The following is a 20,118-nucleotide window of genomic DNA, read 5'->3' on the forward strand; positions in this document are numbered from 1 at the left end:
TAGCCAACCTAGGAAATACATGTTTGATGCCATTTCAGATTAAACATAATGGCTTGAACAGGTCTTCCTCAGATAAAATGATCCAGCTCTGGGGACTGTAATGCCATCTTATGCAAAAGGCATCAGAGTTATATAGGATGACTGTTTAAGATGACTTTTGAGAAATCACATATTTCCTTTTCTGACCTGACTTTTCTTATTCGTCTCTCCTAGCATCTGACCTTTCCACTTGTTGCTGTGACACTCCTGTCATCATTTGGGTCCTCCACGTTGTATGGTTTCAATCTGGCTGTAGTAAACTCTCCAGCAGCGGTAAGACAGAATAGAAGGGGGAAAGTGGAATTATTCTTCTCCTAAACAAGCAGAACAATGCAATGGTGCAACGGATTGGCCTGTTGTTCTTGAACTATAATTCGCAACATTTCTCACCATTGACTTTGTTGACTGGGTTGATGAAGCTACAATTCAGAAACAATCAAGATTTCCCATCACTGATTTGGCAGAAAGCCCTTTCCATTTCCTGACCTTAACAGGAGAGCTAGCACTCTTCTTTTTTCCACTGCTTCAGTGTTTTGATTGATATTATCCCCTCCAGGCTTCACTGGCCTTCAGCTGACCCAGGCATTGTGAAAATTGACCGTGGTAAATGTGGAGCTAGGATTGTGGCAATCTTCTCTTTATCCGTCTCCCTTTCCCTCCTTTTGCAGCACATCAAAGCCTTCTACAATGCAACGTGGTACCAACGTTATGGGCGGGGCCTGTCGCAAAGACCTCTCACTCTCATGTACTCCCTGACTGTCTCCATTTTTGCCCTGGGAGGCTTGGTGGGGTCATTTCCTGTGGGAATTCTGGTCACCCAATATGGGAGGTAAGAGCTGTGTCAACAAGAATTACCCTGTGGTAAAATGGGCGACCAATGAATTTAATAATAAAAAAAACCCATTTTTCAATTATACATAGAGAAGCATGCAAAGCTAGCAACAATACTTGATGTATTCTGAAATCACTGCCATATCTGGGACATTTTTTTCTAAGCTGATGGTCCCACTCAAGTGTGTTAGATTACAATTTTCATTCTGCATGGGTAATATCCCCATTATTCTGCTTGTGAGTGATGTTTGCTGTAGAACAGGGGTCTCCTCAACCATGTCAACTTTAAGACCTGTGGACTTCAACTCCCAGAATTCTGGGAGTTGAAGTCCACAGGTCTTAAAGTTGACAAGGTTGGAGACCCTGCTGTAGAACAACAGATAAGAAAATTACCAGGATAAGAAAACTTGCTTATAGTATATTAAAGTATTTAAGTATATTTTCTGTTTATTAACTTTCAAGATAAATGAGCCCTTTTTATTGTCCTTGGGTTGTCTTAGAACTTCAGTTTGTTAAAGGAGGAATTTAAATAATGAAAATAATTAAATAGATAATTGAGTTAATCAGCTTGGCATACAGAGAAAAGCCTGACCTGTTCTTTTTTGTCCGCCTTTCAGTCATGTCCTGCATTTAATTTAAAGTTTCTCTGAATTATTTATGCTGTCATAAGAACAATATCTGTATTTATGCTCTTTTTTTACTCTAAGTTTTTGGTATCAGAGTCATCAAACTAGTTACAGGCGCATATAGTGAATTTTTTGGCTGGCCAGTTTATTTCTCATTCCATGTGATAAATAGTCCTCATGGGAATTAAGAAATGGGAATGCCAATCTCTTTTAGGATAAAGAAGAAAAAGGGATTATGGTAAGATAATTTGGGGGAGGCAGAAGGAGAAGAGAAAAGTATTAGAACAATTAAAATGTTTGTCTTTTCGTTATCAGGAATGGCACTTTGATCCGTAGCAACTTCCTTGTTCTGTTGGCTGGCATGTTGATGGGATTCAGCCGCTACTTGAAATCCCCTGAAATGGTCATTTTGGGGCGCTTCATCATAGGGATTCATTCTGGTAGGATTTTGCTTCATTAATAAAGGAGAATATTTGTAGCTCAGGGTTAAAATGAGGGTTAAAACGCTGATGTTACCTTGTTTGGGTAATGAGACATCTGCAAGAAAACAACCAAGCTCAGACACTCTCTTGCTGCATCGATATGCTTTCTCCCTTATGTTTTCATAAAGCAAGTCAAGCACACGAATTGGTTTTTGCAATGTTTTTATAGAAGCATTGATCTTTTAATCCCATTGTGGTTTTGGAATGCTTTTATTGAAGCTACAAACTGTTGCAGAATTTAGAGAGACGCATGCAGCCTATCTCTGGTCTCCCCCCTCTTTGCGTTGCACCAGATTTCTCTGTGGTTACAATGTATAGGATTGTCATTATGCAAATGTACAGTTAATTAAGAAAATAAACTAAATTATTGTTCTGAGCAAAAGCAGTCCTAAATGGTATAAAAACCATTGCTATAGGCATAATAATAAATGATTGTCAAATCAGTGGGCATATATGCAACAAATGCGCAGGTCTCAGAATTAGATAGAAAATAATTCCTTTTCCCTCTCTCATCCCATCTACTGGTTTTGGGGCTCTGTACCTTCTGGCAACCAGAAAATAGGCCTCCACTACAAAATAGCATTTACACTAGCCTTTTCCATCTTATTGTCCTCCAGGTATATTGGACTACAGGTTCCAAAATTCCCAGATACTGAGATACTGACTAGAAATTATGGGCACTGTTAGATACTGATAGCCTGAAAGGTTTCTATCAGGTCCGATGTTTGAGCGAGAAAATACTCAAACGTGATTGGTTGAACCCCCTGACAGCTCCCTATATAAAGGCAAGCTGTCAGAGAGGCAAGCTGCTGGATTGTAGATAGTTGTTCAATAAAGAGCTGTTATCTGAAACCTGTTTCCAGTCTCTTCACTCACCCAATTTAACAGGCACTGTAGCCCAATTTGAAGGATAGCAGATTGAAGAAGGTTGAGCTAGCTATTTCATTTGCAAATAAAGTTCCCTGTTGAGCTTGTCTTGAAATGAAAAGAAAACTGTCACCTTCTTAATTCAGGAATTGAATCCTTACCGTAAAAAAACCTACCATGTTCCTAAGTAATTGACTGCAGATTCATTTCATAAGCAGTCTGAATTAGGCTGTTTTCCCAAGAAACGTCATGCCATAATGAACTAATTATAATGGTGTCACATTTTTATCTTTTTACTGGAAAGGTGACTTTTTAATTATTTATTTTGTTTATTCAGTTGTCAGCTTGAATGCCGCCTCAATCACAAGAAACTCTAGGTGGCTTTTACAGAATGGGATTAAATTATCAAATACTGTATGATATCAGCTATAAAAATGTTGGAAATACATCTTCCTTCTTTTTTTTATCCCTCTGTCAGGCATCTCTCTCAGTGTGGTACCCATGTACCTGGGAGAAATTGCCCCAAAGAACCTCCGGGGATTCCTGGGCCTGGTTCCAAGCATCTTCATTTGTCTGGGGATCTTTTCTGCCCAAGTCCTGGGCCTTCCAGAACTTCTGGGGGAGGTAAATGCTATACTTTCACTTTCTGGATGAAATGTGTTAGGGCAGAGCACCCAGTGAAATGCAGTCCCTCCGTTGTTCGGAAAGTAAGCTGAAGAAATGGCAAGAGCACCATTTTCTACCCCACAGTTGTTCGCTCGCTGGTTTAGATAAGGTAAATGGATTCGGCTTCCTTGAAGCCCAATCTGTTTCTCCATGCTGCCTACTTCTCCAAGCATACAGAACCTCTGCAAGTAGTTCACAAAGCCCTTTGCTTCCCAATGTTTCTGCTCATAAAGCTGTTTGTTTCTTGTGTAATGCATATGTGCCTGTGCGTTAAATACAGTCTTTCACTTTGGCCTTGAGCAGTTGCTTGACGCCATTATTTTTCACACACCAGCAATAAAACACACTGTTCTGTCCACTCTAATTTCTACCTACGCGCCCACTTTTCCAGTAATCCATTCATACTATCCTTCCTGTAAAAGACTACTTCTACTTCCTGTAAAAGACTACTTCAGCTTCAATCGCAATAATACAAGAGCAAACAATAGATTCAAACTTAATGTCAACCGCTTCAAACTTGATTGCAGAAAATATGACTTCTGTAACAGAGTTGTTAACGCTTGGAACTCATTACCTGACTCTATAGTCTCTACTCAAAATCCCAAAATCTTCAACCAAAAATATCTACTTTTGACCTCACCCCATTCCTAAGAGGACTATAAGGGGCGTGCATAAGAGCACAAAAGTGCCTACCGTTCCTGTCTATTGTTCCTTTTCATTATATCAAATTAACATAGTTATTGCATTCTTTTCCTTATATATATATATTTTTCTTATATGATATGTTGTTGTTTTATATCAATGTTTTATACTGTTGTGACAAATGAAATAAAAAAAAAGGAGGATGAAGGGCAGCAGGTACAGAAAGAAAGCTGATCATAGGCAAAGATGTTAAACACCTATCTAAAGCACATGTTATCTTCGCTTGGGGCAAATGCTAATAACTAAACAAGTGAACACGTGGATTACTCTTCACTTCTGTTGGGAACTTTTTTTCTAGGATGCCTATTGGCCTCTTTTCCTCTCTGTAGTGGTGGTTCCTGCTCTTCTGCAGCTCATGCTACTAAATTGGTTCCCTGAAAGCCCTCGTTACTTGCTTATTGAGAAAAATAATGTCCATGGAGCTACTGAAGGTAAGCTGAACACATACTATTATTTTTTCCCCAACCAATGTCAGGTAGGAACAGAGATTGTACTGGGCCCCATTTGTTTTCTCACCATCCAGGTGAGAACTTGAAGAGCATCTAGGGACACCTTCTAGAGATGCCCAGAAACAATATTATTTTTGCTGCCTTCTTTGTCATTAACTCTCTTTCCTTGATTAATATTGCCCACTGATATGTTCTATATTCCAAGAACCCATGGAGGGATTTAAAAATACTGAAAGGGGTTTGGGCTTTATACTTTAATTTGTTGTTTGTACTGCACTGAATACCAAGTATTTACCTATCTGATCATTCGAACATTATGCAATATTTTGGATCTCTTCTCCATTACTCTTACATTTGAAACAAAATAAAACTGTCAAGATTGTGTTTTTTTAAGAGCTCCTGGTTTTTATAGTCTTAAGTGCTAAGCCCATCTTCCTCAACAATCTGGAGACTAGGGATAATAGAAGTCATAGTCCAACATTTCTGGGGAGTGCCAAGTTGCAGAAAAATGATGTAAAATTAAATTAACTTGCATTTTCCTGGCTCACCCGTTCTCAAAGATGTATTAGCACTCATAAACAAAGGCCAGAAGTATGAATGGTTTTTTAAGGCACAGACTGGAAGGCTATACTGATTTTTCCTACCTCCAGAAGACTTTCTTTGTGGGTGTTCCCCATCTTGGGAATTCTCTCATACCAGATAAAAGATCTGCCCTATAGTCCTAATACTTAGGAAGGTTGGAAAAAATCAGGTTTTTCTAAGAGCATTTGGTGACTTAGACAGGAGTGATAGAAAATGCCTGAGATGGAATATTAGATTCTGATTATCTATGGTGCTGGTAGTTTAACCATGATTAAGGATAATTATGACTGATTTTTCTATCTGGATGTAATTATTATGGGTATATGTTGTGGTTTTATTATATTGTTGTTATGTATTGTATTATTTTTTTATTTATTAAGATATAAGATAAAAAACAAATCTAAAGAAAAAGAAAGAAAAAGAAAGAAAGAAAGAAAGAAAATGAAATACAATTACTTCCACTTTCTTTTTGATAATTACAATGTTACCTTCCTCTTCAATATTACTACATGTTCCTTCAGCCTCTTTTTAAATCCATATTATTTTTAATCTTAAAACCCATAAATCATCATATTATTTTTTCTTTCAGCAAAAAGTCCATATAGGTTTCCAGTTTGTCAGAAAAGTTTTTGTTGTTTTTCTCTGACTAATATTTATATTATTTCCATGAACCATTTTGAGTTGTGATTACTGAAGTGACATAGTAGCCTTTTAAACAGATTTTTAAAAAATTCTTCTTTGGCTCTCAGCTAATTAAGGTTCCCTTTGCATCTCTTTAATATATCACCCAGCATTTGAAAATGCAGCAGAATTAATTTAACGCCTAACAATATTTCAAATGGCAACATATTTTTATCTACTATATTTCCTCTATTAAAGCCAAGTGCAGCTTCGTTAAAAGTCTGGTCATTCTAATGCATTTTGGCATTTGAGGCTTGATTTGGCCTCACTAATAAAAATCATTTACTGAAATAATTTTTTATGTGATATAAGGATAAAATTAATATCTATTATATTTATATTGAATTGCTATAAATGTAACACACACACAAAATTAATAATGATGTAAATTAAACCATATGGTGTTGCTTTCCTGGCCCTAAGCTCTTCACTCAGTCAAAGTGCAACCTCTGACCAGGAAATGTTGGTGGTTATAGTTTTTTTTTTACCTTTCATTCAGTCGTGTCCAATTCTCAGACCCGAGAAGTCTCTACAGTTTTCTTGGCAATGATTTTCAGGAGTAGTTTGCCATTGCTTTTTTCCTAGGGTTGAGAGAAAGTGACTGGCCTAAGGTTATCCAGGTGGACCTATTCAATTCTTCTAGTTCAATAACACTTTTTTTTTTTTTTGTGAGAGCAGGCCAAAAATGATGGGCTCAACAATAAAATAAATTCTGTCAGGCCCCCACCTCCCAACTGATGCCTTCCTGATTTCTTGAATTCCTATGATTTCGGCTCCTACGTTGGCTGGGAGCTGTAAGAATTGAAATCCATATCTGAAGGTCACCAATTTGAGGACCTGTAAGAATTTCACAGCTTATGAGCAATATATTTTTATTAAATATATTAAATTGAATCTGCATATTTCTGTATTAATCTGCATACTATTGTATATTACATTCAAAGCAAAGATACGACATTAAAGGTTGCAACCTTTGCCTCTTCCCCTTGACAATGATTTTGATATTGTCACTTGGGTCCAGAAAACCTTGAAGGTTGCATTCTGTCCATTGGTTGTACCTTGTCATCCTGAAGTGCTCTGGAATGTAGACTAACATGTCTTTCTCATCCTACAGCATTAAGCTTGTTCCTTGGTAAACATAATGTGCAGGATATCATCGAAGAGATAGAGGAAGAAAAGCATTCACTTGCCTCAGTGAAAGTTGTGTCTGTATGGCAACTGCTCTCAGATCATTCTGTGCGATGGCAAGTACTGTCTGTAGTAGTGATCAACATGGGTATGCAGCTCTCTGGAATTGATGCGGTAAGAACCAGTTTGCTAGGTCATAATCTTTGGGATTAGAGTGCAGTCACAATACTGTGATGCTGCTAATCTTCTTTTACCTTCTGCAACTTCAGAATCAAGTGGATTGTAACCTGTCCCTCCTCTCGCCCACTTTAAACTTTTTTCTCAGGTCCCTGTCTATTTTTACCAACTTCTTTGTGATAAAAGAAAAGCATAGACCACTGACCGCCAAGAGATCAGGGACATAGCCGAGAAGTCATTAATCCATTTTACATTGCACGTTTCAAATAATTAGGAGTAATGATTGTCACAATAACTTTATGTGCTAGGACAATTTTCCTATTTTCAAAACTTCAATATAAAACAAAAATCGAGTGATGTTCCTACACAAACTTTTAGTATGTATAGATAGGTCTCTTCTGCTGAAAGTCAAATCCTGGTGATTTGATACCCATGTAGCTTTTTAAGCAACCTTGTGGGAATGAGTTGGGATATTTTGAGAATTTTTCCAACCTCCCAATCCTAATTAGCTTCCAAGCCTAGGCATTTAAGGTTGGCCAGAGTCCCAAACTATTTTAATTAAGCCCAATTGATTTGTATTTAAAGATTGAAAATGCTGTTTATGGTATATAAGAACATAAGAGGCCAACAGAATCAGACTAGGAGATCATGCAGTTCAGCTCTATTTCCCACTATAGTAAAACTACCAAGTCCAGGCTGCATATATAACTCTTTCTGGCCATCTAGTGGTCATCTGGAATTTTGTAATTCAGGTATGTTCGGTAGTTTTATGTTGCATTCAGTGAGGAGATACTTTTCTTGTGAAGCTTTCCCATTTAGTTTCACTAAATTTCCCTGAATTCTAACAATCGTATTTGTGAAAGGAGATATGCTGCTTTTTCCCTGTTCATATTTTCACAATGTGCTTACATCTTATTATGTAGTTCAGTGGTGGGATTCAATTTTTTTTACTAATGTTTCTGTGGGCGTGGCTTGGTGGGTGTGGCTTGGTGGGCGTGGCAGGGGAAGGTTACTGCAAAATCCCCATTTCCTCCCTATCAGCTGGGGCTTGGGAGGCAGAGAATAGATGGGGACAGGGCCAGTCAGAGGTGGTATTTATTGGTTCTCCAAACTACTCAAAATTTCCACTACCGGTTCTCCAGAACTGGTCAGAACCTGCTGGATACCACCTCTGATGCACTCCCTAACCCATCTTGGCTCTCAGTTAACAGATCCCAATATGGTAGCAGTTCTTCGGAAGGGAAATATTCCAGTCTTTTAATTATTACACCATTTCAGCTCCTTTGCCACTTATTATCAGTATTATATTAGGGAATGTAATCAGATATTGGTATTATATCAGGGAAGAAAACCATTGCTCAGTAACACAACATATGCTTTGCATACAAAAGTCTTATGTTCACTTCCCAACCTGTACAAATTTGTATGATTCCTGCCTGAAATCCTAAAATGCTGGTGGGAAGGCTGTATTAACAAAACTGAATAGATGTATGTATTGTTAAAACTGGTTGGACTTATATAATAGTTTCCGATTCGTGATGAGCTGTTCCCAGAATGAACTTCCCAAGAGTTATGAAAACTCAATACAAATCAGACCAACACATACTTATGTCTTTGCTTCTTCATTGACAGATCTGGTTTTACACAAATGCTATATTTGAGAATGCTGGCATTCCTGATCCTGATATCCCTTACACTACCGTGGGCACTGGTGCTATTGAGGTTATTGCTGGCTTAATAGGCGTAAGTGTGGGGAGTAAGGGGTAGAATGTCTCTCCCTGAAAATAATGCTTAGGTGATCTTTGGATTAATCCCAGCCTTTATACCTGATGTCTTCCATATTTGTTTGGATTGCAATTCCCAGACCTCTCAGCCAGCTTGGGAAAGCTGGACAACTAGGGAAATAAACCTGGATGAACAAAATAATATTAAGCTATGGGATTCTAGAAATATGTGAGCTGGAATATTTGAAAAACTTGGATGAGAACTCTAGTAATCCCAATATAAAAGCATGCCTGTTGTGGGAATTTGGTTTGTTTATTTTGCTAGAGCAGAGGTATAAATTACTGGAAATCCAAGCCCCAATATTATTATAATAGGGGAGTCTAATTTAACAGCTGTTAGTCCTTTGATTCCAGATTTCAGTCGATCTGAGACAGCTTTTCAGCTGGGCCAGGAGGGCTGCCTGTGTTTGACCCACGCCTCTCTCCCTCTTACACAGACCCGTAGTTCTTCCATCCACTGACTGTCTTTGCTGCCCATCAGCAATGCCTGTTTCTGGCAGGCTCATCACTCCATCAGCCTGATTGCTCCTGAGTGCCAACAAAAATGGCCCCCAATGGAGGCACTGAGGTTGGTTATAAAATTACAGGCATTTTTTCTGCTGTCAGCAGCCTCTCTGCTTTGGCTTCCTTCTGGCAGCTTCTTTTCTCCCAACTTGGCAATATAGACTCAGCATCCCAGGATATCTCCTTTACTCTAGCATCCCTTCCCAATCGTGGAATCATGCCATAGGCCATTTCTAATTGTCTAGACTTTCTTTCCTTCCAGGGATATATCTACAGAGCCCTACCTCTCAGTCTCTTTCCATCAATTCTAATCAAATAGGACTCTCTCCTTTCCCCCCACCTCCCCCCAACTGCTTTTTAGCTTCATAGATCATGCTTGGAAGAACTGTTTAGGCCATCAAATCTAAAACCTCCACACCACACCACCACCTCCAATTCCACTGCAGGAATCCAAATTAAAGCAACCCAGGTAGAAGATTGTCAAGCCCCTACTTGGCTTGAGGCAATAAAAGGAGATCAGGATTATGCCTTTTTAAAAATGTATTTGTTGGGAAAGATGCTATCAGACTTTTTCTGATTTTTTGTTACCAAAGCTTTGGACAACTCACTTCATTGTTCTTACTGTTGGAACATTTCCTAATATTCATTTGGAATCTTCCACCCCTTAACTTAAATCTGTCATCCCAAATCTTGCACTCTAGAATGGTTGAGAGCAACAGTTGACCTTCCATATGACATCTTTTAAGTGTTTAAAGAATGTTTTCATATGTCTTTTTAGCTGTCAGACTCCCTGAAGGCAGGCACAAACTAGCACAAGGTTGGTACAACTACAGTTAGGAATTAAATCTTTATTGTCATACTAGAACACATATAATAGAGACCCAAAGATGCTTTTTCAAATGGCAACTAGACTTTGTTTTTCCTTGAAGATGTTTTGCTTCTCATCCAAGAAGTCAGAAGCGCCTGGTGCCTAATCCTATGGTCATCTTCATTGCCTTTCGCTGAACCTGTTCCAGTATGCCTCTATGTTAAGCATCTGTACTGTATAGAAACCTAGAAACAGATCCAGTAGTCAAGATATATATCAAGATTGTTTTCACAAATATTGTTGCCAAGCCAAGTATATGTCATTCTATTCTTGGGTATTTGATTTAAGCGAGGAACTTTATAACTGACTCTGATCAATTTTTTTTTTTATTCAAAAAGTTTTACAAAAAATTTTTTTCCCCCTTTCCCCCCAACCCCTCTCCCTTCACAAACCCCCTCCCCCCTCCCCCCCTGACTTCCCGGAACAAGCACAAGGTATAGTTAAAAATAAAACAAACATATGCTAAAAAAAATTTTTTTCCCCAAAACTATTATACCAATTTTCCCTCTCTAGCTCTGACTTCCTCCTTACATAACCAAAATCCTTCAAAAAATTAACAATAAACAGTAATAAAATATATAGATCAATAGAACAAATTAATCCTAAAGTATTTAAAACCAGCTAAAGCATAAAAATCCAATCCAATTCAGAGAATATCTCCCTTATAGCTTCTATAACCATATAATTTTCCCCCCAAGTCTTTCTTACATAAGATCTTTCGAGAATATTCTATTTAAAATTCAATACAACAGATTATAAAATTTCAATACAGGGAAATTACAATATCTATTCAACTTTAGTCCTTCCTCATCAAAATCCAGTATAAATCCAAATATCTAGTCTTTTATGATAGTTATAAAACATATAATCAACCCATTTCTTCCAGATCTTCCTCACGTATTGTCTTTCAGGAATGCTAATATCTTTTTCTGTTAATATTTCAAAAAAAAAAATTCTTTCAAGGATGATACTTTTGTCTCTTGCCATTTTTTTTGATGCATTAGTCTGTCTTTCCTTCATTACTCCTTTTGAAAAGTCAGTCACAATATTTCCTAATAGTTCCTTATGTCCAAGAATCCACGAGTTACTGCCGTATATTCCCTCAATCCGAAAAGAGAACTCTTGGAAAGCATTAACCCTGTGAATTTTTCCATTTCGGGAGACAGCCTCCTGTAGCACAAATTCAGGCATTTCATCCAAACTTTTTAAAAAAGGCTTCTTTACATCAACTTGTATATTCAGGATCCTATCTTCATATTTATCCACTTTTATTATCTCCTCCATTCCAAGTCCTGATTACATTGGTTAATTTCCTCCAAACTCTCATCCAAAACGCCTCCATTTTTTTCCAATTCGTATTTTTGAGTAATTAAATACATTCTTTCTGTATAATCCTGTATAAAGTCACGAATCCATTCTTCTGAAAAAACCTTCATGGCAAAGTTCTTGCTGAAAATCCCCTTATAAAATACTTAAACAAACTAAAATAATCCAACAATCCACAGTCCAGTACAATAAGATAAAATCTCCATTCAGTTTCACTTTCTCAACAAGTAAATGCCATTTTATTTCATTGTGTTGATTGTAGATGAGAGAAATTTTTTTTTTTAAAAAAAAAATAGAAGTCAGATTTAATACTTGCAATTTAAATGACTGATCTCCTGTGTTTATTCCGTCTGCTTATAAATATCCATAACAATCACTTGAAGCAGAAGTGGTCGCTCTCTTCTCTGTCTGCATGAAGCAGAGACACGCTGGGGCTGGAGCTTTTTTTAGAAGGATTTCCAGGGAACTTTCCCTTTCGAGTTCCCCAAACGGGGCCTCTAGAGAGAGCTCTACCTTTCCTTCTTCTTGCTCTTTCCCTTCCCCTTACCAGGGAAGGTACTTTCAGCCGCTGTTTTTGCCGGCTTTTACAGAATCCCAGCGCGGGCGCCCTTAGGGCATCCTTCGGAGAGAGCGGAGCCACCAGAAGTCCTGACTCTGATCAATTTTATCTCATTGTTTTCAAGTCATATTTCTAACTTATTTATCTGTTTTTATTTTTGCTCCTATATTCTTCTGTGTCTCTATCTGCAGGTTTTGTAAATATTCAATTACATTTTTAATACAGGTAGTCCTCGAATTATAACCCCAATTGAGTCAAAATTTCTGTCGCTAAGTAAGACAGTTGTTAAGCGAGTTTTGCCTATTTTATGATCTTTCTTGCTACAATTTTGAAATGAATCACTACAGTTATTAAGTTAGTAACACGGTTTTTAAGTCAGTCTGACTTCCCCATTGATTTTGCATGTCAGAAGGTCACAAAAGGTGATCACATGAACCCAGGACATTGCAACCATCATAAATATGAAAGAGTTACCAAGCATCCTTTGATCATGTGACCATAGGGATGCTGCAATGGTCATAAGTGTGGAAAATGATCACAAGTTACGTTGTAACTTTGAACGGTCACTAAATGAATGGTTGTATGTCAAGGACTATTTATAGAAAAAAAACCATTTTTAAGTGTAGAATATCCATGATTGATTCTTGTAGGCACATTCACTCAATATATTCCTCAAATGTAATGAAGACTAGTGATGAGCATTGTTCAGTCATATTTTCAAACAATTAAATTAGGTATCCGCTTAGGTGTCATGCCATCCACCCCATATTTTATTAACTAGTTAATCAGCATATAGCAGTGGTGAAATCTGAACTGGTTTACTACTGGTTTGGTTGCTGCGCATGTGGGTGCAGCGCACATGCGCAGTGCACACCATGCACCAAATGCAAGGTACACGCACGCAGTGCTTGCCAAAAGGAGGCATGGGGTAAGTAGAAAAGCACGCGGGGGGTGATCAGCTGTGGCACACAATCTTTTTTTTTACTTTTAAAGCATTTTTTTTACAACCTCTTCGGCCAAAGAGGTTGTAGAAAAAATGCTTTTAAAAGGTAAAAAAAGGCTCTGATGATCAGGCATCTCAGCTGGGATTGTCAGAGCCTTTTAAAGGCATTTTTTTACAACCTCTTTGTAGAAAAATGCTTTTAAAAGTAAAAAAAAGGCTCTGACAATCGCGTGGCTCAGCTGGGCATGGGCGGGGGGGGGCAGGGATTTTTGCTACCGGTTCTCCGAACCACCCGCCACCATCGCTACCGGATCAGCCAATCCGATCCAAACTGGGAGCATTTCACCCCTGGCATATAGGGAATATGCCTGGCATATCTCCTGGCATATAGGGAATATGCTTTGTTGAAATAAAGCTATATTGTAGTAATAGATTCCCACGTTGTATTAAGAAAACTATCTGATCAAAATAATGAGATACAATTAGTAATCCAACTAACTTCTGGTAATTTCAAGGTCCTTATAGATTAATCAGTTTATGATCTATGGACTTCCCAGATATTGAACTCAGACTGCCTGATCCATAGTTTGCTGGATCTTTTAAAGATAGGGATTTGCTGTCCTGCTGCTACATAACATTTCACCAGTCCTCCTGAATAATACATAAATACTTGGCCAGAACATCATTTAGTTTCTTCAGTATCCTAGATGCAATTTATGTGGTACTGGAAAATTAAATTAAAACATAATGTTTGCCATTTATTTATGCAATTTATTTCCCATATACTGTAAATCCAAGTGGACTCTACATAATGCCAAATAAGATTCTAGATGATAAAGACCACATCATCAAAACAGCCTTGGTAATATACAGTAAATTAATCAGCACATTTTAAAAGCAAAACAAATAATAACATTAAACACCACATATAAGAAAACATCTCCCAAACTAAAATATCTGTAGGATCACAAAGTAGCCTAAAACGTAGCTGCCTGACAACCAAGTCTTTGAGGCATCCCAAAAATCATCAAGGTCAGAGCCATGTGGTTTAGAGGAGGATGCTTTCTGGCCAAGGGGGTGGCCAGAAAAATGGTCAGCGTATGAGGTCCCATCACATCTGTTTTATTGTTGGGAAATGGAACATCATCAGTTTACCAGCTCTATAAGATGAGCAAAATCAATTGGACACAGGTGGTCCTTCAGCTATCCATGATGTGATACATGAAGAACTTTATGATGCCAACTAGGACTTTGAATTCCACCTGGAAGGCAATTGGTAGCCATGGCAACTTGCAAAGCAAGAGTTTCCCATGGACAAATTGAGATGCATCCATAACTACTCAAGCTGCTGCATTCTGGACCAGCTGTAGCACCCGAGTAGACTCCAAGGGTAGCTCCATGTGGAACATATTGCAATATCCAAGCAAGAGATGACTAGCATGAGTGATTATGAGAAGGTTAGAAAAATTTTCCAAATGATGGCTTCTTAAGGAGGGGCTACACTATTGCATTCTTCAAAGGAGCTAAGACAATTTACTTACTCAAAGAAACTCGCCATTGCTTGAAATTGTGTGTTTGATCAATCAGCCATTCAGTCTTTTCTCTTATCCTGTTTTGAACAATTTCCTGATAGAAAACATATCTTCTTGGAGAAGACTGAACCAAAATAGGAACTGAATATTTTTGACTTTTCTTTGTTACCTGTTAGCATTTTGCCATTTTTCATTAAGTAGCTCGTTCTTTCCTTTTCTGTTTATGTAGAATGTGTCTTTTTGGTTAGTCTTAGAATCCTCTCCTAACCTTATTTCAATCTAAGATTTTGCTTAGTTGACAATAGCCCTCAGTTCTGGATTAGGTACCTGTTCCTTTGTGATCTGTCCCTTTTTCTATTTCCTGACTATTTTCACTAGTCACATTTGCTGCTTCTGCTGTCCATTATTTCTCTTATTGGAATTGTTTGTAGTCTCTTTTACTTGAGAACTTCTTCTCTCCAGAGATCCTTTTTACATTAGTTCTCCTGTCATGGGATCCTAGTTATAATTGCTTTGAGTTTATTAAAATATACTTTTTTTGGAATCCAAGATACACACAGGACTATGCTCAGTTTCCCTTAAAATAAAGAACTCTAGCATTAAATAGTCTAATGTTGCTTTCACTTCTACTTCCTCAATTAAATCTTCCCTTGCCACCTGATTCTAGTGCATTATACTTAAGGGAGTAAGCATATTGGATCCTAGAATATTTCATTCAGGAGATTCAGTGGTCCCATTGTTCTTTTAAAGGATCTTGGTTTCTACCTAACTATGGGGCGGTGGGGGGGTAGAATTTTAGAGGCTGACATTCTACCTCTTTTGCATGGCACAAAATAGTATTTTTTTCCATTTACTCTTTAGCAATAATTCTGTGTAGCATTGTTGTGTTTTCCCAGTATGCTTGCCTGGTGTGTACTGTATCAATGTAACTTGGTTGATGCAGCCAGTATTCATGTCCTTTCAATACTAAATGTTAAAATGCCAAAAAAAAGCTCTACAATTTAATTTCCAAGAAAATGCCCTTTTATTTTTTATGCAATATTCTTTAATAGTTAAATTTTTGCATGCCATTTTCTTTTGGATATATATTTTCCAAATCTATGCATTTCTATATACATTTTTAAATTTGACAGCTCTGTTGCAAAATTCAGAGAAGAGTAGAATGTGGGGGGGAAATGTGCCGGAGTTCAAAATGTGCAAATTACATCAATTAATTAAAAAATCTAAGCGATCAGACTTTTGTAGCATATACATGCCTGTAGAAACATAAAACCTAACAGCCAACATCCTTCTTGTGCCCACTTTTCTCCTGCAGTGTTTTACCATTGAGAAGGTGGGACGTCGTTCTCTCCTCATAGTTGGCTTCTGTTTTATGGGCATCTGTTGTGCTGGCATCACCCTGTCCCTGGTGCTTCAGGTAAAGACATCTTTGTGCATAGAGTTACACCGAGTAATCTAATTTGAATCTGATTTTCACTTCAGGCTGTGGCTTTAGAGGTGACAGTAGTGACTTTGTGTGTGTGAAGGCTCCCAGAGATGCTTTTTTCTATCTTAAAACTAAAACAAAAACACAAAGTAGCAGCTCTGGTGGATGAATGCAAAACACCCTGAAGATCAAAGTGGACACAGTTGAGAAACTGCAAAACAATCCTACCGTTTCTGAAATACTAATCAGAACATGAAAAGCTGAGTTGCAAAACAGGTGGACAGAAGAGGAGGACAGAGTAGTTAGAGCCAGGACCCCAGAATACTGATTATCACTCCAAACAAACAAAAACAATAAAATTAGCATAATTATGAATCTACAGAAAGGATTTGTAGAATGCAGAACTGAAATAGTAGGATATTTAGGGTTTTATGATTAAAAGTAACTATTTGCACTGAACATTAACAAATCCCAACAATTGGATGTCATTTTTGCAGCCAATTGTGTCCTGGATGCGCTACTTCAGTGTGGCTTTTGTGATTGGAATCATTGCAGGATTTTGCATGGGACCAGGTAAGTTTGTGGAGCAGGGAAAAGTATCTGAGGACTAAAAAGATACCAAAACTTTTATTCTATAGTATCATGCGTCAGAAGAATTGCAGTTAGCATCAAAACTTAATAATAAGAAAGGAATTAATAAAATGCTTAATAAATTGATATGTTGAAGAGATGGAATGAATAGTGACAACTTTTCTTTCATGTGCATTGCCCTAAATAGGATTTTGTTAAATGCATTTAGAATTGGTTAACATCGGGATAATATATCCTTGATTGTGTAGTTTTGGACTACCAGAAGATCAGGTGTAGCAGGACAACGTAGACATTTATATGACCAGCCTTATTATTAATTAATTAATTAATTAATTAATTAATTAATTAATTAATTAATTCATTCATTCATGTTATTTATTTATTATATTTCTAGCCCACTTTTCATTCAGGAGAACAAGGCAAAAAATATCTTGCCATTCATTCATTCATTCATTCATTCATTCATACATACATACATACATCTTATTTATTTTATTTATACCACAACTTTGTTCAGGAGCTCAAGGCAATAACACCTTGCCTTTGAAGTGTCAAGATGCAAGTTGCCTCCCCGAATTTTGCTGCTCCTTTATTTTGTGCTGCAGAGGCAATTCCTCGGCAGGCTGCTAAACAAGAGGCAAATGCAGAGCACTCTAAATATGATGGACGAGCTGGAAGCTGGTTTACCCAATTGATGTATTAGAGGAGCCTCTAACAAATCCATAACTCATTGTCGGCCAAGAATTTATTCGCTGTAATTACATCTTTAATTAGGATTTTAATGGCTCATTGTTCACAAACAATGATGAATCTGACTTTTAAAATAAAAATATCTCTCTTCCCACTCTGGGTGATCTGTAAGCAATGCTCATTCAGTGGTTTTACTGAATACTTTATGGGTAGAATTTTTTATTAAGGCTTGGGGGGAAAAAATCTGCAACCATTTTAGTACTCTGTGCTTTTAAAAAAAAGCAGTTGTGCTGTTTAAATTGCGGCTGAATAAGGGCAAAGGATGGCATCAGGTACCAGCATTGTATTACATGTTTGAGTCTGGAACTAAGCTGAATTGTAAAACAATTTGGGACACTTCATGCCCTTTGAAAAGTGCTCTGTAATTTCAGCTATTGAAGGGATGGCTCAAACATGTGAAAGTGCTGGGGGGGAGGGACAAAGTGGAAAATAACCATATCACTGTTGCCTTAGCAACTAGGCTGACAATCCTACTTGCTGTGGAGCAATGCTATTATATTACCCTCCCTCCAAAATTCTGTCTTCAGTCCCAGTTTTGTCAGCGGGTGGTTTTGAGTCTGATTCAAGCACATTTCCTCCCAAGAGCCAGGTAAAGTAGGATCCTGACTAATTTACTTGGTACTGAATGCAGTCTTTCTCTGACAGCTGGCATCCCATTTCTGATGACAGCTGAACTCTTCAAGCAGTCACATCGGCCATCGGCTTATATTGTGGGTGGGTCCCTCAACTGGCTCTCGAACTTCACTGTCGGCTTTGTGTTTCCCTTCTTGCAGGTAACATAGGTCTGGGAGCTGTGATTGCCTCCCTCAACAAGGATAATGCTTCACACACTATGTCCCCTTAGAATATTGGCCTGCATAAGTGCAGTTGGGGACTGTCAATAGGTCAACAGGTGGAGCAGATCATTTAGGTGTGGAATCATGTCCCAAACCCCACGAGTAAACCCCAGTTGGAAAATTGCAATATCAAGCATACTTCATCATAGACAATTCTGGCTGGAGCTGGTAGGGGACAGGATATATTATCCAGACCGAAACAGATTGTCTGGATTCTAACCAATCTGAAAATACTAGTGGCACACCAATCAAGTTAGTCCTGAAGCAAAGATTCCATCTTTTCAAATCTGGCATTGCAAATTTTACTGAGCCTCTTGGGAATCACAAGAGCTCAGTCATCCTCAGTTACAGAGAAAAGAATTTGTAACAAAACTGAGCCAGTCATGGCACATCATTCCTGAGCATCCAATAAGCAGGGCTGGAAAAGACTCCTGTCCTCTTGTGATTTCCAGAGAGTTGTAATTATCTCTTTAATTGACACCAAGCAAGATGGATAATTATTTGACTTGATTTAAGAGAATTTCCTAGCTTCTTAAACTGTATTGGTAAAGCAGTAAAGGATCTGTTAGAGGGAAATAACTTTAAATATTCAACGTATTAATGGTGTTTCTTCCTATATTGGACCAATTCACCCTCTCTTGACCTATTTTGTTATTGCCGTATTAATTGGGAATTGTAAGAGCTGAAATTTAAACGTATTTGGGGAAGGCTGGATTAAGTGATGGGCAATGGGGAATGCCAGTGCCAGTTTCTTTTAATCTGTTCTGACCCAACCTTGTTTCTATCTCAGATGTCAGCTGGTGCTTTCTGCTACCTGGTCTTCTGCGGTGTCTGCTTTCTAATTGCACTGTATGTGTATTTCATCATCCCTGAGACTAAAAATAAGACATTTATGGAAATCAGCCAACTCTTCACCTCCTCTCGCTCTACCTTCTTCTCTGACTTGCCCGATTCTTTCAAGATGATCAAGTTAAATGGCTATGGAACCCTGGAGAACAGCTCCTTGGAATTCTCTGGATCAGGATCAAATCTCCCATGAGGCTCTTCAATTCATCTTTATCTCCCTGAACAGGGGAAGCCATTTTGATGAGCTGTCTTCTGCCACTGGCCAAGGGAAAATGATCTGGCTCCTTGGTTTCCCTCCCCAGTCAATACAAAAAGATCCTGTGGAAAAAAATGGAACAATATCTCATTCCAACCTAAAGAAGTTGCCTCTTATCACCTCTTATTTTTAGCACATGCTACTTTCTACTTTCTTTTACTTTCATTTCTTTATTAAATAAATTATAAACAAATTCATAATATTCTCAGGGAACTGCTCAGTGTTTAGTGCATGTTTCAGATGCAATCGATAGAATGCCTATTTTCTGTAAACCTAACAGCAGAGATGGGGAACCCATAATAGGTAGACAGCTGGTCTAGCCAACTAAGAATGCATAGTTACACTTTTCAGATTTCTTTTGTTCAAACACTGGAAAATAGAAAGCACCTCTTATTCCTATCTAAACCTCCACAAAGTACAGAAATGCCCTAAGTTGCCATTTTGAGGGCAATTTGGGCCAATTCTTGTCATTTGGGGAAAACTAAAGAAAAAAGAAAGAAAAAAAAGAGAAAAAAAGAAAAAAAAGAAGAGAAAAAAGGGACGCGGTGGCTCAGGGGCTAGGATGTTGAGCTTGTCGATCGAAAGGTCAGCAGTTCAGCGGTTCGAATCCTTAGTGCTGCTGTGTAATGAGGTGAGCTCCCGTTAGCTGTCCCAGCTTCTGCCAACC

General features: G+C 38.0%; 1 protein-coding gene across 3 annotated transcripts in view; it reads left to right on the forward strand.

The window, feature by feature from the left end:
• LOC131200732 (solute carrier family 2, facilitated glucose transporter member 9-like) overlaps positions 1-19,651 on the forward strand; it is a 33,308-nt gene extending 13,657 nt beyond the window's left edge. For 2 of the 3 annotated variants that reach the window (XM_058187930.1, XM_058187927.1), the window contains 11 exons: positions 214-312; positions 708-868; positions 1,812-1,936; positions 3,324-3,469; positions 4,512-4,644; positions 7,040-7,227; positions 8,863-8,973; positions 16,062-16,163; positions 16,670-16,745; positions 18,159-18,286; positions 19,140-19,651. In XM_058187930.1, the coding sequence (XP_058043913.1) occupies positions 783-868; positions 1,812-1,936; positions 3,324-3,469; positions 4,512-4,644; positions 7,040-7,227; positions 8,863-8,973; positions 16,062-16,163; positions 16,670-16,745; positions 18,159-18,286; positions 19,140-19,388 (1,344 nt within the window). In that variant the 5' untranslated portion in view covers positions 214-312; positions 708-782 and the 3' untranslated portion in view covers positions 19,389-19,651. The remainder of the gene's footprint in view (positions 1-213; positions 313-707; positions 869-1,811; positions 1,937-3,323; positions 3,470-4,511; positions 4,645-7,039; positions 7,228-8,862; positions 8,974-16,061; positions 16,164-16,669; positions 16,746-18,158; positions 18,287-19,139) is intronic. The other variant, XM_058187928.1, reaches the window with a different exon arrangement.
• Positions 19,652-20,118: the final 467 nt, after the last annotated feature.

The sequence above is a fragment of the Ahaetulla prasina genome, chromosome 6 (genome assembly GCF_028640845.1).
Source record: "Ahaetulla prasina isolate Xishuangbanna chromosome 6, ASM2864084v1, whole genome shotgun sequence".
Taxonomy (NCBI): Eukaryota; Metazoa; Chordata; class Lepidosauria; order Squamata; family Colubridae; genus Ahaetulla; species Ahaetulla prasina.